Source organism: Podarcis gaigeae (genome assembly GCF_964106915.1).
Source record: "Podarcis gaigeae genome assembly, chromosome: 17".
Lineage (NCBI taxonomy): Eukaryota > Metazoa > Chordata > Lepidosauria > Squamata > Lacertidae > Podarcis > Podarcis gaigeae.
Window position 1 is genome coordinate 37,408,021 of NC_139694.1, and position 21,160 is coordinate 37,429,180.

The window sequence follows — 21,160 nt, forward strand, 5'->3', positions numbered from 1 at the left end:
TGGAGCTTACTTCTGAGTAGATATGTATCAGTTTGTGTTGCAAGTCACTAGAGGACAATGCCGATTTGTGCTCTTGTGGGTTTTGTGCCACGAGGCACCTGATCCATAATTTTCCTGATGGAATTCAGCAAAGATGTGAGATGTGTTCAGAGAATCAGGAATTAGTGTCTGGCTGTAAAAAAAATCAATAAAGATCCCCTACCCAGGATTTTGCACCATTGCAGGGCAGATCTTCTACTCTCATGATCTCACATTGGGTCCTGAGGTATGTTTTTTGGCTGGAATGTAAGGAGAATCTGCACTGGGAAGTAATAATTGAAATAAAGACTGAGGATAGTGTCAAGATCAGAAATTCCAGGATCTAGAACTTTGTGAACAGAAGGAAGGAGGCACTCAAATACCTGTGACTGGTTTTATTTTGCCATCATGCATGATGTTATCAGTCCACATTCTTCCCCTTGCTTCCTGCAGTTCTCTTAAGGTGCTCCCAGACTGGCACTATTTTTGTGTGATTTTCAATCACTTGCAGGCAAATTCAGATTGTATCGTTATACTTGATTGGGAGTTATTGCACAATAAATCCTCTTCCCCAAAAGACTGGACTTTTTGTGATAAGGATAGTGATAGGGAAATGCACTTGAAAGTGTGGGATAAAATTTGCTTGATGCAACATTATCTAACCTCCCCACAAACAAGTCTGAATGAATTCTCAATAAATAGCCAACATTGCCTTCTCTCTCAGAAAACAAATCAGAATAAACAGGTCATCTGGAAGCATTCTTGGCTTTAATTGGTCCTCAGGTTTGACCTGAGAAAGATCTCATATCCGCTTGCCCTTGGCAGGAAAGGTTTTCCCCAGCTAAATGGCTTCCTGCCATTCATGGAGAGAAGATACATTAGTGTTTGTGAGATGTTTTTCAGGTCTGCCAGCTAAGTCAGGCACTGACCAAGGTCTCAGAAGAGCCATGGTCTGATGACCACACCACCACTCATTGGCCCCCTGGGCATGGGCGCTGCATGATTTATTTTACTGTGGCCCTGACCTAGCCACTGTGATCCACGTGACAGTCACCTCCAGACTTGATTATTGTAACTCACTCTACGTGGGGCCGCCCTTGAGACTGACCCAGAAACTCCAGCAGGTGCAGACATCTTTCCGCAGGGCCTGTAAGACAGAACTGTTCCACCAGGCCTTTGGCCAAGGCACAGTCTGACCCCTTCCTTTGGTAATCCTCATAGAACTCTAACCCAATGGTTGCCATTAATTTGATTTTGAATTGATTTTAGAATGAATTGATTTTAGAAAGCTGTGTTACTTTTATTGTTGTTAGCTGCTCTGAGCCCGGCTTTGGCTGGGGAGGGCGGGATATAAATCATCTTCTTCTTCTTCTTCTTCTTCTTCTTCGGGGGCAGGCTTTTTGTTGGCAGGGGGCAGAACCGAGTTTTCTGCGATGCAATTGGGTGGCTGCCAGCCATCTGAGTTTACCCCAAATGAAATACCCGAGCCAGTTTATAGAGCTACAAAATCGATTAAAAAAAATCATCCTATAGAGTTACGAAATCTATAGTTATAAAATTTTAGATTTTATAAATCAATAGGGTGGGTAGGACCATTGATATATGAAATGAAATGGCTAGGGCATTGAATATGGGGGCGGGCTACCACAGTGGTTAACTCATTCAACAGGTGTCCCCCCCTTAAAATGCTGCCAGTGGGAGCGGGCAGTTGGTGGAGGGGAGCGGTGTTGCTCCTTGTGCCGCTGTGGTGAGAGCAGAAGGGGGAAAACTGCAGGATCATGGCTGGGTTCCGATCTGTGGCATCCTGCCAGGCAGCTACTGAAGTCTTCAGAAAGTCAGCGACTTTCTGCGATTCCAGCTGAGATTGCCTAGCTTTCCATGATGATGCCTGAATCGTAGCTGCATGGATGGCGGCTGTCTGCCAAGTTAATGTTCCCACAAGCGTGGTTACTCGGAAGCCCCGAGTTTCCAACGCCGTCCAGCGGCATTTGGCAACAAGCATCGGAGGAAGACCAGCAACATATCGCCTTGTGTTTAGATGGCGTCCAGGAATATTGCACTGCTTTGGGTTGGACGCGCCGCCGGCTGGGCTCGAAGCGGCTCTGCTGTCGGATTCTTCCTTTGTTGACAAAGGAGAGGGGCGCTCGCGGGCTCCGCGCTCGGCTCCTTCCGCCTGCCCGCCTGCCATTTCCTCTGCTCATCGATAGCTCGGCGCTCGGCCTCGTGACTGCCTGCCGCTTGGTGATGGCGACTCCGCGGGCGGAGGCACGTGGCCTCTTCCGACAAGGGGTCGAGGCTGTCCTGGGCAGCTGGCCTGCTCTGCAGGTAGGGTGCATTCGCCACAGGCAGGGAGCGGGGAGAGGAGCGGGGGGCGGAGGCAGGCAGGCAGCAAAAGAGGCCGCGTGGAGGGCGAGCATGTGCAAAGTGCATTTCCTTCCTGTAGCCGCAGGTTCAAAGAATGCGGAGTTGGCTTAAGGACATAAGAAGAGCCCCCCTGGGCCAGGCGGGTGGCGCATCTCCTCCAGCATCCTGCTCTCATGCAAGCAGGACATGAGCAAAGCAATAATAATAATAATAATAATAATAATAAATTTTTATTTATACCCAGCCAAGACCGGGCTCAGGGCGGCTAACACCCGATATAAAAACAATTGATTGAAATACAACTTAAAAAAAATTAAAATACAACATTAAAAGAAGAAGAGTTTGGATTTGATGTTGTTGTTGTTGTTGTTTAGTCGTTTAGTCGTGTCCGACTCTTCGTGACCCCATGGACCAGAGAACGCCAGGCATCTCTGTCCTCCACTGCCTCCCGCAGTTTGGTCAAACTCATGCTGGTAACCTCGAAAACACTATCCAACCATCTCGTCCTCTGCCGTCCCCTTCTCCTTGTGCCCTCCATCTTTCCCAACATCAGGGTCTTTTCCAGGGAGTCTTCTCTTCTCGTGAGGTGGCCAAAGTACTGGAGCCTCAGCTTCAGGATCTGTCCTTCCAGTGAGCCCTCGGGGCTGATTTCCTTAAGAATGGAGAGGTTTGATCTTCTTGCAGTCCATGGGACTCTCAAGAGTCTCCTCCAGCACCATAATTCAAAAGCATCAATTCTTCGGCGATCAGCCTTCTTTATGGTCCAGCTCTCACTTCCATACATCACTACTGGGAAAACCATAGCTTTAACTATACGAACCTTTGTTGGCAAGGTGATGTCTCTACTTCTCAAGATGCTGTCTAGGCCTGTCATTGCCCTTCTCCCAAGAAGCAAGGGTCTTTTAATTTCGTGGCTGCTGTCACCATCTGCAGTGATCATTGAGCCCAAGAAAGTAAAATCTCTCACTACCTCCATTTCTTCCCCTTCTATTTGCCAGGAGGTGATGGGACCAGTGGCCATGATTTTCGTTTTTTTGATGTTGAGCTTCAGACCATATTTTGCGCTCTCCTCTTTCACCCTCATTAAAAGGTTCTTTAATTCCTCCTCACTTTCTGCCATCAAGGTTGTGTCATCTGCATATCTGAGGTTGTTGATATTTCTTCCGGCAATCTTAATTCCGGCTAGGGATTCATCCAGCCCAGCCTTTCGCATGATGAATTCTGCATATAAGTTAAATAAGCAGGGAGACAAAATACAGCCTTGTCGTACTCCTTTCCCAATTTTGAACCAATCAGTTGTTCTATATCCAGTTCTAACTGTAGCTTCTTGTCCCACATAGAGATTTCTCAGGAGACAGATGAGGTGATCTGGCACTCCCATTTCTTTAAGAACTTGCCATAGTTTGCCGTGGTCGACACAGTCAAAGGCTTTTGCATAGTCAATGAAGCAGAAGTAGATGTCTTTCTGGAACTCTCTAGCTTTCTCCATAATCCAGCGCATTTGATACCCCGCTTTATCACTACCGTAAGGAGTCTCAAAGTGGCTCACAATCTCCTTTCCCTTCCTCTCACACAACAAACACTCTGTGAGGTGAGTGGGGCTGAGAGACTTCAGAGAAGTGTGACTGGCCCAAGGTCACCCAGCAGCTGCGTGTGGAGGAGCGGAGATGCGAACCCGGTTCCCCAGATTACGAGTCCACCGCTCTTAACCACTACACCAGACTGCAGCCTCATTTCAGTGGAAACTCAAATCAAAAACTTTTTTGGGGGGATGAAAACGTTAAGTCTTCACCAAGGCTTACTATCCAGACTGGTCCTACATGGGCCAGAAAAAAGCCAGGGAAGTCCCCAAATAGGAATTCCAACACAGAAGGAGAAAGGAAAAAGAAAGAGAATCAAAAAAGAGTCAAATTGATTCCAAGCCAAAGGCCAGGTGGAACAACTCTGTCTTACAGGCCCTGAGGAAAGAAATCAGATCCTGCAGGGCCCTGGTCTCATGAGGCAGAGCGTTCCACCAGGCCAGTGTTGAAAAGGCCCTGGCTCTGGTTGAGGCTAATCTGACTTCTCTCCCCTCCTACACTTCCAGCACGTGGCATTCAGAGGCATATCGCCTCCTTCAGGGGAGGCAGAACAAAGCTGTCTTGGCTCATAGCCATCAATAGCTCTCTGCTACACGGATTCTATCAAGAGTTTGGGTGCAACCTTTGACACCTCCCTTTCTATGGAGGCGCAGGTTGCAGCCACAGCAAAGGTGGCATTTTCCCATCTTCGCCATATTAAGCAGTTGGTCCCTTCCCTTTCTCGCCCTGATCTGGCCACAGTGATCCATGCAATGGCCACCTCCAGGCTTGATTACTGTAACTTGCTCTATGCGGGGCTCACCCAGAAACTCCAGCGGGTGCAGAATGCCGCGGCAAGGCTCCTTACAGGGTCCTTGCCGTGGGATCACATTCATCCAGTGCTTTACCAGCTGCACTGGCACCTGGTGGAGTACAGTGGTGCCTCGCAAGACGAAATTAATTCGTTCCGCAAGTCTTTTCGTCTTGCGAGTTTTTCGTCTTGCGAAAATCAATCAATGCGTTCCTATGGAAACCGCCTTCAGACCAGGTCCGGGGACAGTCTGTCCCCCGACCTCTTCTGAAGGCCGGCGGGGGGCGAAAGTCTTTGCTTCCCCCCCCCCGCCTGCCTTCCCGGGACAGCAGAGACTTCTCCGCTGTCCCAGGGCCTGCAAGACAGAGCTGTTCTGCCTGGCCTTTGGCTTGGACTCACTTTGACCCCTTATATAGGATTTGGTATATAAAATTTCCCTTGGCTTTTTTGCTGGCCCATGTAGGAACAGCATGGATAGAACAGCATGGATAGCTGGCTCGGGTGAATATTTGATGTTTCCTCCCTTGATGGTCTTGATTTATGAGTTATTACTAAAATGAGGCTGCATTTTAAGCTGTATTTTAAGCCATATTTTAATTGTTTGTTTGTTTGTTTTCCCCCCTATTACGTTTTATTGTAATTTATATTTGGTGTTAGCTGCCCTGAGCCCGGCTCTGGGTGGGGAGCGTGGGGTATAAATACAATTATTATTATTATTATTATTATTATTATTATTATTATTATTATCGTCCTTTAAATCCATCCAAATTGTTGACCATCACTGCCTCATGTTGTTTCACATGAGCTCAGATAATAGTAGAAAAAGGAAATGTGCTTTTAAAGCAAAGTGTGAGGTAGATGGAAGCGGACTTCATACTTTACTGTGCACTTTGGTTGCTGGTGTGTAGGGTTGCCACTTTCGTTCTGGCAAAATAGAGGCCAGGATTTAGGGGTAAAAATGCACTGGGTGAGGCTGTAAATGTGTCTTCTCTGCTGCTATTTATGTACACGTACAAATGGTGGTAACTTTTCTCTGCAACCATGACATCATTTTAAGCATTACTTTTTAACTTTATTATATCAGCTCCCGCTAGATGTATTTCTAAGCCATGATGTGGGTTTCTGGAAAACTGCAAAATGTTTGTAAGTTGGCACTGGAGAATTCTATGATGCCTAGATTGTGATCTAATTTAACATATTTATTTTAATTGTATTTAATAAACAAAGCTAAAAACTTTGAAACTGCCAAGCTTGCCCAGTACAATATTTGCAGCTGGCATTCATTCATTATTACTTATGAACTTTATGAAACCTTGTGAAACTGAAAGACATCCATAGAAAAATTTTGAACTGGAAAATTTTCCACCTCCCATCACTGTTTCTAAGCATGGTCCCTGTTCTGCATGTGTCCAGAAAAAGAATGGAAGAAATTAAAACGAATCAATTTCTTAGGAGCCGAGTAGCTATCACAAAAACTGAATTATCAACTTCAAAAATACAACTAGAAAAGTACTCCTTTTTCCTATATAGAAGCCACAGATCTGTAAAAGTTTTAATATGGCATACAAAGATACCTCCTGAATACAGTAAGTATAATTTTCAGAACTTAGAACTCTGTGCCAAAGGGGTTCAATATGGTACCTACATGCGCAACTGGTGTTGAGCCAATTAATAGTTACAGTTGGTTAGCATGCTCTGCTATAGGAATAGGAACTCGTTACACAACTATGTGCACCTGATAAACATCCTGGAAAAAATAATACAGTGGAAACTCTGGCTATAATCCAAAGAACACTCACCTACGAATAAGCACTCTGCGACTGACATCTGAATAAACATGCCAGACAAAAGGCAGCAAAATATTCAAGCAGTGCAGTTAACCTGTAGAATTTGCTTCCCCAAGGTGTAGTGATGGCTACCAACTTAGACGGCTTTGAAAGGGAATAGACTTATTCATGGAGGGTAAGGCTGTCAATGACTACTAGCCGTCATGGCTGCCTGCTGTCTCTAGAATCAGGCAGCATGCCTCTCTGAACCCCAGCTGTCAGGAAGCAGCAGTGGGAAAGTGCTATTGTCCTCTCCTGCCTGTGGGCTTCTGGTTGGGCACTGTAGGAAACTGGATCCTGGACTAGGGAGGCCTTAGGCCTGATGTTCTCAATGTTGCATGATTTTGAAGAACCAAAAGATTTTGCCAAAATTAATGGACTTAGCTGAGATGACAAAACCCACATGTTTAATCAGAGAAAAGTCATTGTTAATATTTACTGAAGATTGGAAACCTCTCATAGGCTTTGCATTAAAAAGAAAAAGAAATGATGACATTTGAAGGTTATGATTACTAGAAAGTGGCTTTATTAGGTGTTAAAAGTGGAGTGAATGAATGTTTGTATATACAGTCATACCTCAGGTTGAGTACGCTTCGAGTTGAGCACGTTCGAGTTGCGCTCCTCGGCAACCCAGAAGTAACGGAGCGCGTAACTTCCGGGTTTCACCGCTTGCGCATGTGCAGAAGCTCAAAATGACGTCATGCACAGAAGCGGCGAAAAGCGACACGAGTGTGCGCAGACGTGCCGTCGCTACTTACGTTTACTTCTAGATACGAACGGGGCTCCGGAACTAGTGGTATCTAGAGGTACCACTGTAGTGGTCAGATGAGGAATCAGAAGTTCTTTAGCTTCTTAATTTCTCTCAATCTTTTTCTATTCCTTTTTTCTACCTCTTTCTCTTTTTTGCTTTTAGATTAATGTTTTAGTTTGGACAAAAAAATGATATTTGATAATAATCTTTATATTTTTCTTTATAAGCCCCATTAAAATTTATTTTAAAAAAGAACCAGGAGATTTGAAATAACCAGGGGTGACAATGTGGGTCACTTCTTTATTTTTAGTTATTATACAGAGGTCTTCATCTGCAGTTTGAAGTGGTACAAAAGTACAAACAGGAAAATGGAAAGCTGTGTCACTGTACATGTGGGCTGTCACTCATGCCCCCTCCTTTGTGCTTTAGGCAGACTATTTTGACACACATTTATGTTTCTCCATCTTAAATGAAAAAATGAAGATTCCAAGGATTGTTGGAGGTGGTGTTGGTGATGTCATTGACGCCACCCAGTAGATGCCCTGCCCATCATGGCCATAACACATCTGTGACAAAGGGAGGAAGTGGTTTTCCCCTAATTCATCTTCTGAAACACAGCTGAAAACCCCCAAAACTGTTTTGTTACATTATTGTAGTGCAAACCAGGACTGAAAACATGTGGGTGGTATCAGCTAAGTCATATGTAGAGTTGGCCCATTAAAATCCATGGAGTTTGGTTACTTACTGTAAGTCATTTGATTTTCAATGGATCTACTCTGGCTATATCAACATTGGATATCACCTTGTGTGAAGATAGTATTAAACCAGCCCCAGCACTCTTGATATCTGTGTCTTTACTCCAAGCAACCTCAACTCATTAGCTTGGAGTTTGCTTCCTGCAGAACTGCCTAACTACTCTCTTTTATGAATGTAGCTTTGTCATCTTCTGATGCAGGTCGCAGTTGAAAATGGCTTTGGAGGGGCGTACAGCCAAGAGAAAGCTGAATGGATGGTGGAGGCTGTGGAGCAATACTTTCAAAGCAATGGTGAGGTCCCTAAACAAGATAATGTTCTGTTGAACCAGATAGCAGACTCCATGGAAGATAAACCTATTATTGTTACTATTATACGTGCTCATAGCTGTTAACAAAGCATCTCAAAGCAACTTAAGAAATATTAAATTACAGAGCAACTTATCAAACATGTAAAATCCACAACAGAAAATAAGAATAATAAAAGTATTCATCTGTGAACATCAGGAACAGGACAAATACTAACCCGGTCCACTAAAAGGCAGAACATCAGACAGGAGACCCACAGACTTTGGGTCTGCCCTGTGTTTGGCACAACATGGTGGGTGCCTCATTTTATTTTGTGTTGTGGTGCTCAAGTCAGGCTGGTCTCACAGTTACCTAGAAGTAGCAGCCAGAGAGGTTCTTGCAGAAGCGAGCAGAGCATCTGGCAAGAGAGTTAGGTTGAATGATTACATCTGGGGGCTTTGGGGTTCATTTGGGCAGGGTACTATCTGTAAGCCTGAATCCCCACCTTTATGGTTGGGATGGAGGAACCTGTGCACCACCCCTCATCCAATGTTGTTGGACTTGCAACTTCCATCATCCCCAGCCAGCAAGGCTAGTGGTCAAGAATGATGGAAGCTGCAGCGCAGCAACATCTGAGAGGGCCAACGGGTCCCCATACCCGTTTTCTGGCATCTCTTACGGAGTTCCTGGCCACTTGAATCACTGAATTCTTTCCTCTTTTCTACACAGACTTTTAAACTCCTTGTCTACCTTCTTCTCTGTAGCTGACTTGGAGCTGGATGAGATAGAAGATTTCCTTGCCGAGTTGATGAACAATGAATTTGACACTATGATAGAAGATGGAAGCTTAGCTCAGGTATATGCAAAGCCCTCTCTTCCTTACACCTGCACACACACACACACACACACCCTCTCTGTTGGGATGGAAGCATCTAGTCTAGGCTCCAAGGGACTGTATAGGTCTTTCCCAGGCTGTGTCACCTTTGCTTCCTTCCTGCAAACCTGCACTGGCTGGTTTTCCCACTGAGAATGAGCATCATCTCTTGTCTTAGATCTCCTGTCTCCCTTTGAGAGTGCAGTGGTATTTCTTAGGACTTGTTTCTCACAAGCAGCAGGTGAGAAAAACTAGCCTGCACCACTTCAAACTGCAAATAAGGGCTTATGTGACTGAATGTTGCTTGGTGTAAAAAGAAAAAATTATCATGTTGGGGAGAAAGCTACACTCGGAACTTTTCTCCCTTGCATCTAGTTTTGTCCATCTAGAATATTTTTTTAAAGATAAAAAGGTAAAGGGACCCCTGGCCATTAGGTCCAGTCGTGACCGACTCTGGGGTTGCGGCGCTCATTTTGCTTTATTGGCCGAGGGAGCCGGCGTACAGCTTCCGGGTCATGTGGCCAGCATGACTAAGCCACTTCTGGCGAACCAGAGCAGCGCACGGAAACACCGTTTACCTTCCCGCCGGAGTGGTACCTATTAATCTACTTGCACTTTGACGTGCTTTTGAACTGCTAGGTTGGTAGGAGCAGGGACCGAGCAACGGGAGCTCACCCCATCGCGGGGATTCGTCGACCTTCTGATTGGCAAGTCCTAGGCCCTGTGGTTTAACCCACAGCGCCACCCACGTCCCTAAGGTACAAAGGAGCATTCAGTCATATGAACAATCCCCTCTTTACAGTCTGAAGCAGAGTGACTTTGTCTGCTGGTTGTGAAGCTTTGGTGTCAGAAATGATTCTTCCTGCAACTCCCAGAGCTCCCCAAACCATTGCTTTCCTCTAAACCAGGGGTCGGCAACCCGCGGCTCCGGAGCCGCATGTGGCTCTTTTACACCTTTGCCGCTGCTCCGGGGCGGATACTAGCGAGGGGGGGGAGACGCATTGTGCGCCCCGACACTCCCCACTGTGGCGGGTGCTGTACTGGCTGTGATGTCGCATGGGGGCGGTGCATGCGTTAGTCACACACCGTCCCGATGTCACCTTCCGGCCCGCCCGCTACATTGTGAGGGGGCATGTACGCTGGTCACTGTTTTGAAGGGGAGTGAAGAACACACACACACAAAAAGGTAACTTGTTAATTTAACGTTTATTTCTATGAGGAGGAGTAATTCTGAGGGGTCAAACAAAGAAATAATAAAAAAGTGACAAAAAAGTTATTTTTATAATGACGAGTTTTGCGGCTCTCAGTTTTTTTTTCTTCGGAAATGGGTCCAAGTGGCTCTTTTTGTCTTAAAGGTTGTAGACCCCTGCTCTAGACTGAAATGGGACTCAGCCCCTTCTTCTCTTTCTCCCCATTCTGTACCTAGCCAGAGCCAGTCTCAGGTGTGCCCACTTTGCCATGCTTCGGTATTTGTTGACACCTCAAGTGGGGTTGGCTTAGATAGTCTAGCAGAGTGGTCTGCAAGTCACCAGGGCACATGGGAGGTCATGAACGGCTTGATTTTTTCTTGCTGATGATCGGATGCTTTCAAAAATCATAGGGCTGGAAGAAGGCCAGAAAGTCACCAAGTCCAAATGCAAGGCAGGACATACCGTGTCAGTGTCCTGCAAAAGAACCTACACAATCCATTGCATGAAGTGTCACAACTGTAGAGCAAAAGCAAGCCAAGGATGTAAATCACAAATAAAGCACCAGGATTGCTAGCCAATCTGAGCTGAAACCATTCGCCCCCAGTCCCCTCAATATGAAGGAAAACCCATAAAAAACCCAAAAATTGGGGTAGGAATGTTAGCTTATTATAAGGCAGACTCAAAACTGCAGCCATTGAGATGAATTCTGCTAGTTCACAGCAAGCTGATTTTAAAAAATATGCACTTGAGACTTCGCCTTTACAAAGCCTTTCTGCAAATATGAGTAGAACTTTATTTTTTTAACCCTCAAATTCTCAGCCCTCATATAGATGCCTTTGATGCAGTGAAGGAAGATGAATTTTGGACCTTGCAGCACAAACACATCAAACTAGTTATTCCTTTTTTTGTGTTTGGATAGATTCTTCTGCCCTTAAAGGGTTGCTTTCTTTGTCACACCTTCCACTCTAGCTGTATCCATTTCTCCCTCATTTGTGTAATCCAGCCCCAGGACCTAGACATTTTAACTGCCTCTTTCCTCCCTGATCTGACTGCCATTTACCACTGTGGGGCGCTCTTGCACTGTACATTGAGGCACTGCAGCTACAGAACAGTGGAGAAGGAAAATGTCAGATGAGGTTGCCGTCCAAATCTGGGGAGCCAATTTTTTCCAAATGCTGCTTCTCACCTTTTGCACTGCAGAGGGTAGCAGAACAGAGAAAAGGCAGGGTTTTTGTCAGTTTTCTGCAAGGCAAGAAATCCCTGCTTAAAACCGGTAGCTAGAACGACCACACACACAAAATTACTCTTGCTTTTTGAGTAGGATCAGTTTATCCAGTCAGCTGAAAGTTAGCACAGCATAGCAGCAAACTAGAGCCTTAAACCAGGGAGACTTGCTTAGCTACAGGGTGACCTTAGGTCAATCACTGCCTCTTGGCCTAGGCATTCCCAGAAGATTAATGTGAGGATAAAATTACAATGGTGCCCCGCAAGACGAACACCTTGCAAAACGAAAAACTCACAAGACGAAAGAGTTTTCCGTTTTTGAGTCATTCCGCAAGACGAATTTCCCTATGGGCTTGCTTCGCAAGAAGAAAGCCCATAGGGAAATCTCCGGGGACCTCTTTTAAATGCTGGCGGTGGGGAGCAAAGCCTTTCACCCCCTCTGGCCTTCAGAAGAGGTCCAGGAAGGCCGACGGTGGGCGAAAGTCTTTGCTCCCCACCGCCAGCATTTTAAAAGCGGTCCGGGATAGCAGGGAATTGCGCTGCGCTTTCCAGGACCGCTTTTAAAATGCTGGCCGTCAGGAGCAAAGACTTTCGCCCACCGCCGGCCTTCCTGGACCTCTTCTGAAGGCCAGAGGGGGTGAAAGGCTTTGCTCCCCACCGCCAGCATTTAAAAGAGGTCCCCAGAGATTTCCCTATGGGCTTTCTTCTTGCGGTGGGCGAAAGTCTTTGCTCCCCCCCCCCCGCCTACCTTCCCGGGACAGTGGAGACTTCTCCGCTGTCCCGAGGCGATCTTAAAATGCTGGCGGGCGGCAGCGAAGGCTTCGCTGCCGACCCCCAGCATTTTAAAAGCGAAGCCGCCCGCCAGCATTTTAAGATCGCCCAGGACAGCGGAGAAGTCTCCGCTGTCCCGGGGGCTTTTAAAATGCTGGGGGACGGCACCGAAGGCTTCGCTGCCGCCCGCCAGCATTTTAAGATCGCCCGGGACAGCGGAGGCTTCGCTGCCGCCCGCCAGCATTTTAAAATCGCTTTTAAAATGTTGGCGGTCGGCAGCAAAGCCCTCCTGTCCCCGGAGCTTGCGGGGCGGGAGGTGGGGAGAAGGGCTTTTCTTCCCACCGCCAGCCTTCAGAACAGCCTTCTGAAGGCTGGCGGTGGGAAGAAAAGCCCTTGCCCCCCCCCAGCCTTCAGAAGAGGTCGGGGGACAGACCCCCCCCAGCCTTCAGAAGAGGTCGGGGGACAGACCTTCCCATTCTTATGGGAAACCGTGCTTCGCAAGACGAAAAACTCGCAAGAAGAAAAAACTTGCGGAACGAATTAATTTCATCTTGCGAGGCACCACTGTAGAAGGAGGGAGAAACCTCGTATGTTACTCTGAATTTCTTGGAGGAAGGGTGGCATAAAAACATAACATCCATCATTGTTGATATTTCATCACATATCTAATGTTGATGGGCCTAAACTACCACGCCTTAATTACAAAGACAAATGTGGAACTTAAGAGACTGAATTTCAGATTGTTCCTCTAGTTCTGAATAGCTACTAAACTGCCATTGCCTTAAAAGCTATTTCAACAGATCTGCCTTCTGGAAAACCAAGACTGGCCTCTTGCCAGATTTCCAGGCCATGGCACTGGAGGGATGCTTATATCAAGACGCTGCAGTTCAGACACTGCTTCCTAGAATGCTCTCTGTCTGAAGGTCAGGCACCCATTTTGGACCAATTCCTCTATGGCACCCTCCTTTAGAAAAATGGATGTGTTACCAAAGGAGAGAGAGAGATGTGTAAATTACTCATAAAGCAATCTCAACCCACCCTGTTGCTTGGCTTGGTGGGAGGCCTAGCTTCCTAAGCTGGAAAAAAATTGGCAGACACTTCTCCCAGCAAGAAAAGTCGGGAGGAGGAGGGGCTTTTAAGGCAATGTCTCTTTTTTCATTAGGACGGGTGCATGTCAAGGCCTTGTGACTGGCACACTGTAGCATTTTGGCCCCAGAGCCACTTCTGACCCTGGCTCAGCCCTCTTCAAGTGTGCATGCAGACGGAAAGAACTCTCCCCCATATAAATGGCATTCTTTTTCCTGTATCTTGCGGCTATTTTTATTAGTATGAACAGAAGTATAATGAGATGGCTGCCAACTTCAGCAGTAAACATGCAGATATGTTGAGAACAGGAACCTTTGGCTTCCGTTCTCTGCTCTAGGAGCTGTGTGTGTGGTCTGGTGGAAGATGCTGTTCTAGTGCCAGCTCTGGAGGAGGGCATTGCTGCAGCGGTTAGCCCTGTAGAAGTTCTTGCTCTGCTCGCTGAAAGAGACTTGACCCTCTTCCCGCACTGTAGGTAAGCCAGCAATTGCGCCTGTTCTTCGGTCAGTGCCAGCAGGGAGAGGGAGGCGCAGTGCACGAAGCCATTGTCCGGCTGGCTCAGAAGAAGCAAGAGGCAAAGGTGGCAGCTGCAAAATCAAAGCCAGCAGAGGAAAGCAGCAGTGAGGAGGAACAGGGGACTGAGGAAGAGGTATGACAAATAAACTGCACAGAAAATGAAAACAGCCAGCCAGCCTGTCACTTGTTTTGCATAACCTCTGATCTGCTGGCTTTATTCAGATTTCAAGTTTCTTCATAACTCAGTAGGCTTGACACAAGGATGGAGGGAAGAGGAGGAAAACATGGCTGAATGTCATGAAGGAAAGAGGAATAACTGTTCTGGTGCATAACCAAGCCATTTGCTCCAGTCTAAACTTGTCAGATGATGAGGTTAAGGAACTGGCTATTTAATTCAGCAGATTTAGACTGCAATTAGTTGGTGAGAACTAGGGACGCAGGTGGCGCTGTGGGTTAAAGCCTCAGCGCCTAGGACTTGCCGATCGAAAGGTCGGCGGTTCGAATCCCTGCGGCGGGGTGCGCTCCCGCTGCTCGGTCCCAGCGCCTGCCAACCTAGCAGTTCGAAAGCACCTCCGGGTGCAAGTAGATAAATAGGGACCGCTTACCAGCGGGAAGGTAAACGGCGTTTCCGTGTGCGGCTCTGGCTCGCCAGAGCAGCGATGTCACGCTGGCCACGTGACCCGGAAGTGTCTCCGGACAGCGCTGGCCCCTGGCCTCTTGAGTGAGATGGGCGCACAACCCCAGAGTCTGTCAAGACTGGCCCATACGGGCAGGGGTACCTTTACCTTTACCTTTATGGCTCCTTGGACTTGCCCAGAGACAGGTTTCTGTGAAGCATGTTCCTTTGTAAATCCTACAAACTACTGCCTTTATATTTTTCAAACAGTGAAGGCTACAAACTGGGTTTTTGGCCCAGAATGTTAAAAACAGAAATTATGTGAACCAGAAAACAGCAATTAAATCCAGTCACTGATAACATTGTCTCATTTTCTCCCCTGCCCAGGCTATGGACTGCAGTGCTGCTCCCAGCATGAACGGAGCCCAGCCCAGCCCACCACCTTCCTCCGGTGCAGATTCTGAAGATGGCTGGACCTTGGTGAGGAAGAAAAAGAAATGAAGAACAAGGGGCAGGCCTGCACCACGACTGCAGGAGTTCTGGTTGAGCTGGTGCGGCAGGGACATGGCTGGGGAAATGGGATTGTGTGATTCCCCTCACCCCCAGCTGCAAGAGACTAATATTTATTTTTAAAGCATCAAAAGGAGCAACTTGGATGACAGAGATGTTTTTGGTCTCTGCGTGTGACCAGGCTTCTGCACAGGCCTAAGTATATTGTGCAGACACAGCTGCTTGGTCCCTCTGCTCCTCACTTGGTAGAGACTCTCTTGCGCTGAAGGGGATACAGGTTCAGGGCCCAAAGGGCTGAGGATCCTTGAAGTGATTTTCTTTTCAATGCACGGGAGGCCATCTTCCACCTCTGCCACCTCCTTGTGCTTAAAAACGGCTGTTTTAGCAGCAGCGTGGGTTCTTTTGCAAGGAAATATCTTCTTCCATGGCAAGACACTGATTTCAACATCTCCATTACCTCCTCTTCAACTCCCAGAAGACTAAATCAGGCCCATATCTTTTCCCCCAAGCCCATCCCAAAGGGAAAGATTGCGTTCTAGACATTATTGAAACAGACAGATAAGCATAACAGAAAAACAAAATTCTGTATTTAAAAAAAAAAGACAACAATGGAAAACCAAATACAATAATGAAACTAGAAAGTAACATGGACAATACACAAATCCTTGGTTGTGGGACAGGGCGCTTCTCTCAATAGAAGCCCCCTTCCCTATCCTCTGTAGTGGCCCAGCCACTGTACATGAGCAACAATAAAATATTATTTTGGTAAGATTTTGTATATCCCTTAATACTGACTTTTTTAATATAAAAGTTACATGCACTAGCTCTACACCACAATGGGGATGGGGGTGGGAAGAGGATGACAAAGAATTGGGACAGGCACCAACAGCCCCCACCAGGAGCCTCTCATAAAACAGGGCAACCAAGTTGGGTGTTGTTTTTTAGGACCCCCCCCCCCAACCTGCTCACATATAAGTTGAAATAGTAGAAGCAAGGGGAGGGGGAGAGAAATGTTGGAGGGATCGTAGGAAGCTTCTGTGACTGTCCAATAAAGAATTGGAACAGAATGGAGGAACACCAACTCATGTTTAAGTGCATTGCAGAAGGGAAGCAACTGCATTTGAGAAAAGGTTGTGCGAGAGAGGTTTTTCTCCCCATTGTAATGACCCCCTTTCTCGGCAAAATCCGCTAGGAGCATCTGCTGCACAAGCACCCTATTTTATATGGCATGGGGCTTGCCTGCTCAGAGGTGGCTGTGGCCTCATCTTATTTTTTTATGTTTTATCACTGGCTTTATATTAACTAGGGTAGGTAAATGGCACTTCCATGTATCACTCAGAACGGCAGGTGCAAAGAACAGGAGAATGGCTATTGCTGTCATACCCTGCTGGCGAGGAACTCAAGAGACAGAATAATGTATTGGCAGACACACCTTGTTTTGATTGAGCAAGGCAGTTCTTAACATTAATACTAAAATGAATGCAACTTGGGTGTGCATAAAATTGGGGCTTAAACATTGTAAACTGGTTGTTTGCAACTGGTTTTTCTACCTTAATAGATTTCACCCAGAAAGGATAAACCCATCCTGAATTGGGAGGTGGGTGGGGTAGGATCCTGGCTGGCATTTTTGCTGACAATATCAGGCAGGCACCACAAAAAACCCCACAACTTTGTGCAAAATTAACTGGTAGCCATCCAGGCTCTTGGGTAACGTCTTGTCTGTGTTCAGATTCAGCTTATGGAGTCCCATTCTGGTGCCCACCTATCCTAAAAATGTGAAGGCCAGAAAAATGGTAAATTCATAGAATACTAGGTTTGCAAATACTAGGGAAAAATCCTGCATCCAGTGGCCTGGGTTTTTTGTTTGTACAAAACCAAGGTTGCAAACCTATCCAAACCAAACTCAGTGGTGCTTAGTTCTCAGTAGGCATAGGATTCTACACTGCATGGCATTTATACTTTTGAAGCTCCAATTACCTGGGAGTAGGCTCTACTCATCGGCGTGGGTTTAAAAAATCCACAGGACTGCTCTTAAGTTCCATTAAGATGCCAAACAGTACAATCTTATATGCTAAAAGAAGTTGTAAATTAGGCACATCATGTTGTTGAAAAAGTAAAACAATTTTAGGCTTGGCAAATATATTCTTGCGGAGAAGCTTGTAAGATGTGGGCTGGATGAGGTAACTGGTTAGCTGGGTTTGTAGCTGGTTGACTGACGGAACCCAAAGTGTGCTTGCTAATAGTTCCTCATCACCCTGGAAAAAAATGGCAAGTATGGTGCTGCAGGGTTCTGTTGTTCCTCAACATCTTTAGAAATGATTTGGATGAAGGAATTGAGGGGCTGCTTGTCAAATTTGCAGTTGACACCCGACTGATGCTGAAGCCAAAATCTGCATTCAAGGTGACCATAACAGATTGGAGAACTGGGCCCAAGCTAACAAAAGGATTTTCAGTAGCAACACATTCAAGGTTCTATTCCCTTAGGCAGGAATAACCAGCTGAACAGCACTAAGATGGGGGGACACCCGGCTTGCCAGCAATACGTATTAAAATTAGGGGTCGTACTAGACCACCAGCCAAACGTGATGCACCAGCAAAAAAAAGCACATGCTATTCTAGGCAGCATCAACAGAAGTATAGCGTTCTGATCAAGGGAAGTAATAGTTCTGCTCCATTATGACTTGGTCAGACTACACTTGAAATCCTGTGTTGTTCTGGGCACCACAATTTAATAAGGGTATTGACAAGCTGGAAGGTGTGCAGAGAAGGACAACCAAGCCTTATGAAGAACAGTTGAGGGAGCTGGGTGTTTAGCCTGGAAAAGAGGAGGCTGAGAGGAGGTATGATAGGCATGTTCAAATATCTAAAGGTCTGTCCCATGGAAGATGGAGCAAGCTTGTTTTCTCCTGCTCTGGAGGGTTGGACCCAAACTAATGGCTTCAAGTTACAAGGAAGTAGATTCCGACTAAGCATCAGTAAAATCTTTCTGGTTGTAAGAGTTGTTTTGACAGTGGAATGGACTTCACTGGAGGTTTTTAGCAGAGGTTGGATGGCCACCTGTCATGGATGCATTATTTGAGATTCCTGCATTTTAGGCGGTTGGACTAGATGACCCTTGGGGTCCCTTCCAACTTTATAATTCTATGAGTCTTGGGGGGGGGGGATATATCACATACTGTATCCAGTTTCTCCCAAATTTGTTTTCCCCCAGAAAAAGGGGAAATATTTTTCTTTCATAGCTTAAAAGGAAATTTTATAACTTTAACCTGTTTTAGGCATACATTTAGCCATAAGGTTTTGCTTCTCACTTAGAAAAATCAACTGTAGATTACATTTTTCCAGGTATCTTTTACATGATCACTTTTCGGCAGCTTATTTCTGTCACACACACCCCCCCTTTTTACTTTTGGATTTATCTTGACTTCTACATGATTTTATTGCATTCTTTCACGTTGTTGAAAGCACCTTGGAGCATATTTGCAATATGTAAAATTTCAAGCACAAACTGGAAGAGCAATTGTTGCAAAGATGTCACCTACAGCCTCGTGCAGCTGCACCCACTTTGGCAGGGCTTGCACAGGAGAGCTCTGGTGTGGGCCGTGCCTTTGGACCCCTTGGCAGAGGCAGGATGATTGGGTGGTGGCAGGTGGCAGGCAGCAAGGTCCAATTGCTGGGGCGGGGGGGCACCTTATCAGTAAGAGGGGACCCTGCATGCTATAGCAAGGACAAGGACCCTGGTTCCTTCTTCTTCTAACTAGCTCTCATGTCCCAGCTTGCTTGTTCAAAGCTTGTTTTGTTCAAGGGGGTGTGGGGTGTGAGAGAGAGAGAGACTTCAAATCATCATAATCCATCTGCTAAGGCAGCCTCAAATCAGCCTTTCCAGGTCCAAAAATTGTCAGTATTGTGTGAGGAAACATCACAAGACAAAACGCCACCTAGTCTCACACAAATACAGAGAGGAGGGTAACAAGCAAGGAACATAAATGCTCAAGAGAGGAAAATTCCCACGCCCCTGTTTGCGTTCCACTGAAAGAATTGTCTCAACTCTCTCCCTACCCTGCCCCAATTCCCCCAAACCACTGCAGAGGACGTATGTTCGGTAAGTGCTAAGTTCGGTAAGTAAGCAGTGGGGACTGAAAGAACGGATCTTGGTCCAAGAAAGGGGGAAGCACGTGTTGGAAGGAAGACATCCACCCGTTCGCATCCATTTCTTCCCTGCATAGAGGATGGGACGAAAGGAAGAAAGTGGAGGTGCTCCGATTACTACGTGCTGCAGCTAGGAGCAGGAACTGGCCTGGAGCAAATGTCAGGACGTGTGACGTGCATCGCCTCTGCGGCTGGGAATGCGGCAGGGGCAGGGTGGCTGCGTTGATGTGGACCGCAAGGAGGGGAAGAAAGTGCCAGAGAGAGAGGGAGAAAGGAACGTTCAAGTATACTGGTCAGAGAATGGTGAGCAAGTTCCCCAAGTGGGCAGAATCCGCAATTCCCAGCTGCCCAGCCCTCCGCCTCTAGGTTCTCTCCGCCTCCGTATCCTCATCTGCCTCTTGGATGGAGGGCGGCCCTCTGCCTTCTTCTCCGCGGCCCGCCCTGCTCAGCACCTCCATCCACCGCTGCCGCAGCTCTTCAGTCTCGGGGCTGAAATACCAGCACAGGTGGCTCTGGCTGATCCGGAAGGCGTGGCGTCGGTCCACCCGCTCGCCGGGTTCAGGCAGGCTCACTTCGAAACCGATCAGAGGCATCGAGCGCTGGGCCTTGACATCCTGCAGGACAGGCAGGGAGAGAGGTCAGAAGCCCACAAACATGGCCAGGCTGTCGACTGCCTGCCTAGCGCAGCGTTCTGCCTTCCCAACACCAGGCTAAAGCATGCTTTGAAGTCAGGCAAGGGATGTTCTGCAGCTCCCATCTTTGCTGACCACTGGGCCATGCTGTCTGGGGCTGATGGGAGCTGGAGTCCTGCAACCTCTGGAGGGCCATGCAGAATCAGAAGAATCTTTATTTGCATCGGCCACTAGTCATAGCAACAAAATAAAATGTGCTGAAGATAGAGGTAAAAACTTAACTACACAAAATACATTCTGGAGACTGCAGTTCTCACTCAGGGCCACCAGTATGCAAATGAAGGATTGAGAACTGTCGCTCACTGATTGGTTAGTTAGTTGGAAGTTGTTACTGTTACAAGTTTCTTAGTATTATATAAAGCAGCTAGCTAGGCTGCAATGTGTCAAGACTCCAGGAGCAGTTCTAACTGCTGTAATAAAGAGCTGTGAATCTAACAGAGCTGTGTCCTTTGTCCATCTTTCCCACTATTTAACACTAATTGCCCCTGCTAATTTTATTATTATTATTTTGCAGTTTTTGCTGTCACCTGATTATCTTGATCTGCCACGCAGGTTCTCCACCCCTGCTTCAAAGGTTATTTGGTGCCTCACCCTCTCCTTTCCCTCCAGAGTAATATATTGGGCAAGAAGCAGCATGCAGTAGAACCAAGTGCCGTTGCCATACCTACCTGTGGGGCTCCATAGATGTACAGCACCAGGGGCTCGTTTTCGGGGATGACAAACCAGCCTTTGTGCCAGGCCTTCCCTCCTTTTTCCATGTAGTGCAAGAAGCTGCAGATCACACTGTTCTCTGCCACCACGGAAGCCTGTTTCTGCAGGGGGGCCAGAAAAGTGTCCTTGTGAGACCCACACAGTCCTAACCCCCAAGAGCTGACAGCCCATCAGCACAGAGCACCACTTTGCAATTCCGAGAGCTGGAAATGGGATCTCTGAGAACATCCAGTCCAGCCCCCACCCCGAGGCAGGAATTGCACTACCATTTATTCACTTAATTCATAAAAATTATACACCGCTTGACTGTAAAAAAACAACAACCTCTAAGTGGCTTTACGGCATCTCCCAACTGCTCTTGTGTGTTGATCACTGAGTCTGTGGAAATTATTTTTAAAATACAGATTTTTTTTAAAAAAAGTGATGCAGGCAAAAGGCACACTTTGAGTAGCTCTGCA

General features: G+C 46.8%; 2 protein-coding genes across 2 annotated transcripts in view; one reads left to right on the forward strand and one right to left on the reverse strand.

The window, feature by feature from the left end:
• Positions 1-1,743: 1,743 nt before the first annotated feature.
• On the forward strand, positions 1,744-15,922 carry TSR2 (TSR2 ribosome maturation factor). The gene is made up of 5 exons (XM_083719750.1): positions 1,744-2,343; positions 8,285-8,375; positions 9,134-9,225; positions 13,987-14,160; positions 15,031-15,922. The coding sequence occupies exons 1-5, from the start codon at positions 1,948-1,950 to the stop codon at positions 15,142-15,144; spliced, it is 867 nt and encodes a 288-aa protein (XP_083575876.1). The 5' UTR covers positions 1,744-1,947; the 3' UTR covers positions 15,145-15,922.
• Positions 15,923-19,029: 3,107 nt separating this feature from the next.
• The window catches only part of FGD1 (FYVE, RhoGEF and PH domain containing 1), a 46,891-nt gene continuing 44,760 nt past the window's right edge, over positions 19,030-21,160 (reverse strand). The window contains exons 17-18 of the mRNA XM_083718734.1: positions 20,660-20,803; positions 19,030-19,913 (exon numbers count right to left, since the gene is read on the reverse strand). Coding sequence (XP_083574860.1) covers positions 19,662-19,913; positions 20,660-20,803 — 396 coding nt within the window. The 3' untranslated portion in view covers positions 19,030-19,661. The remainder of the gene's footprint in view (positions 19,914-20,659; positions 20,804-21,160) is intronic.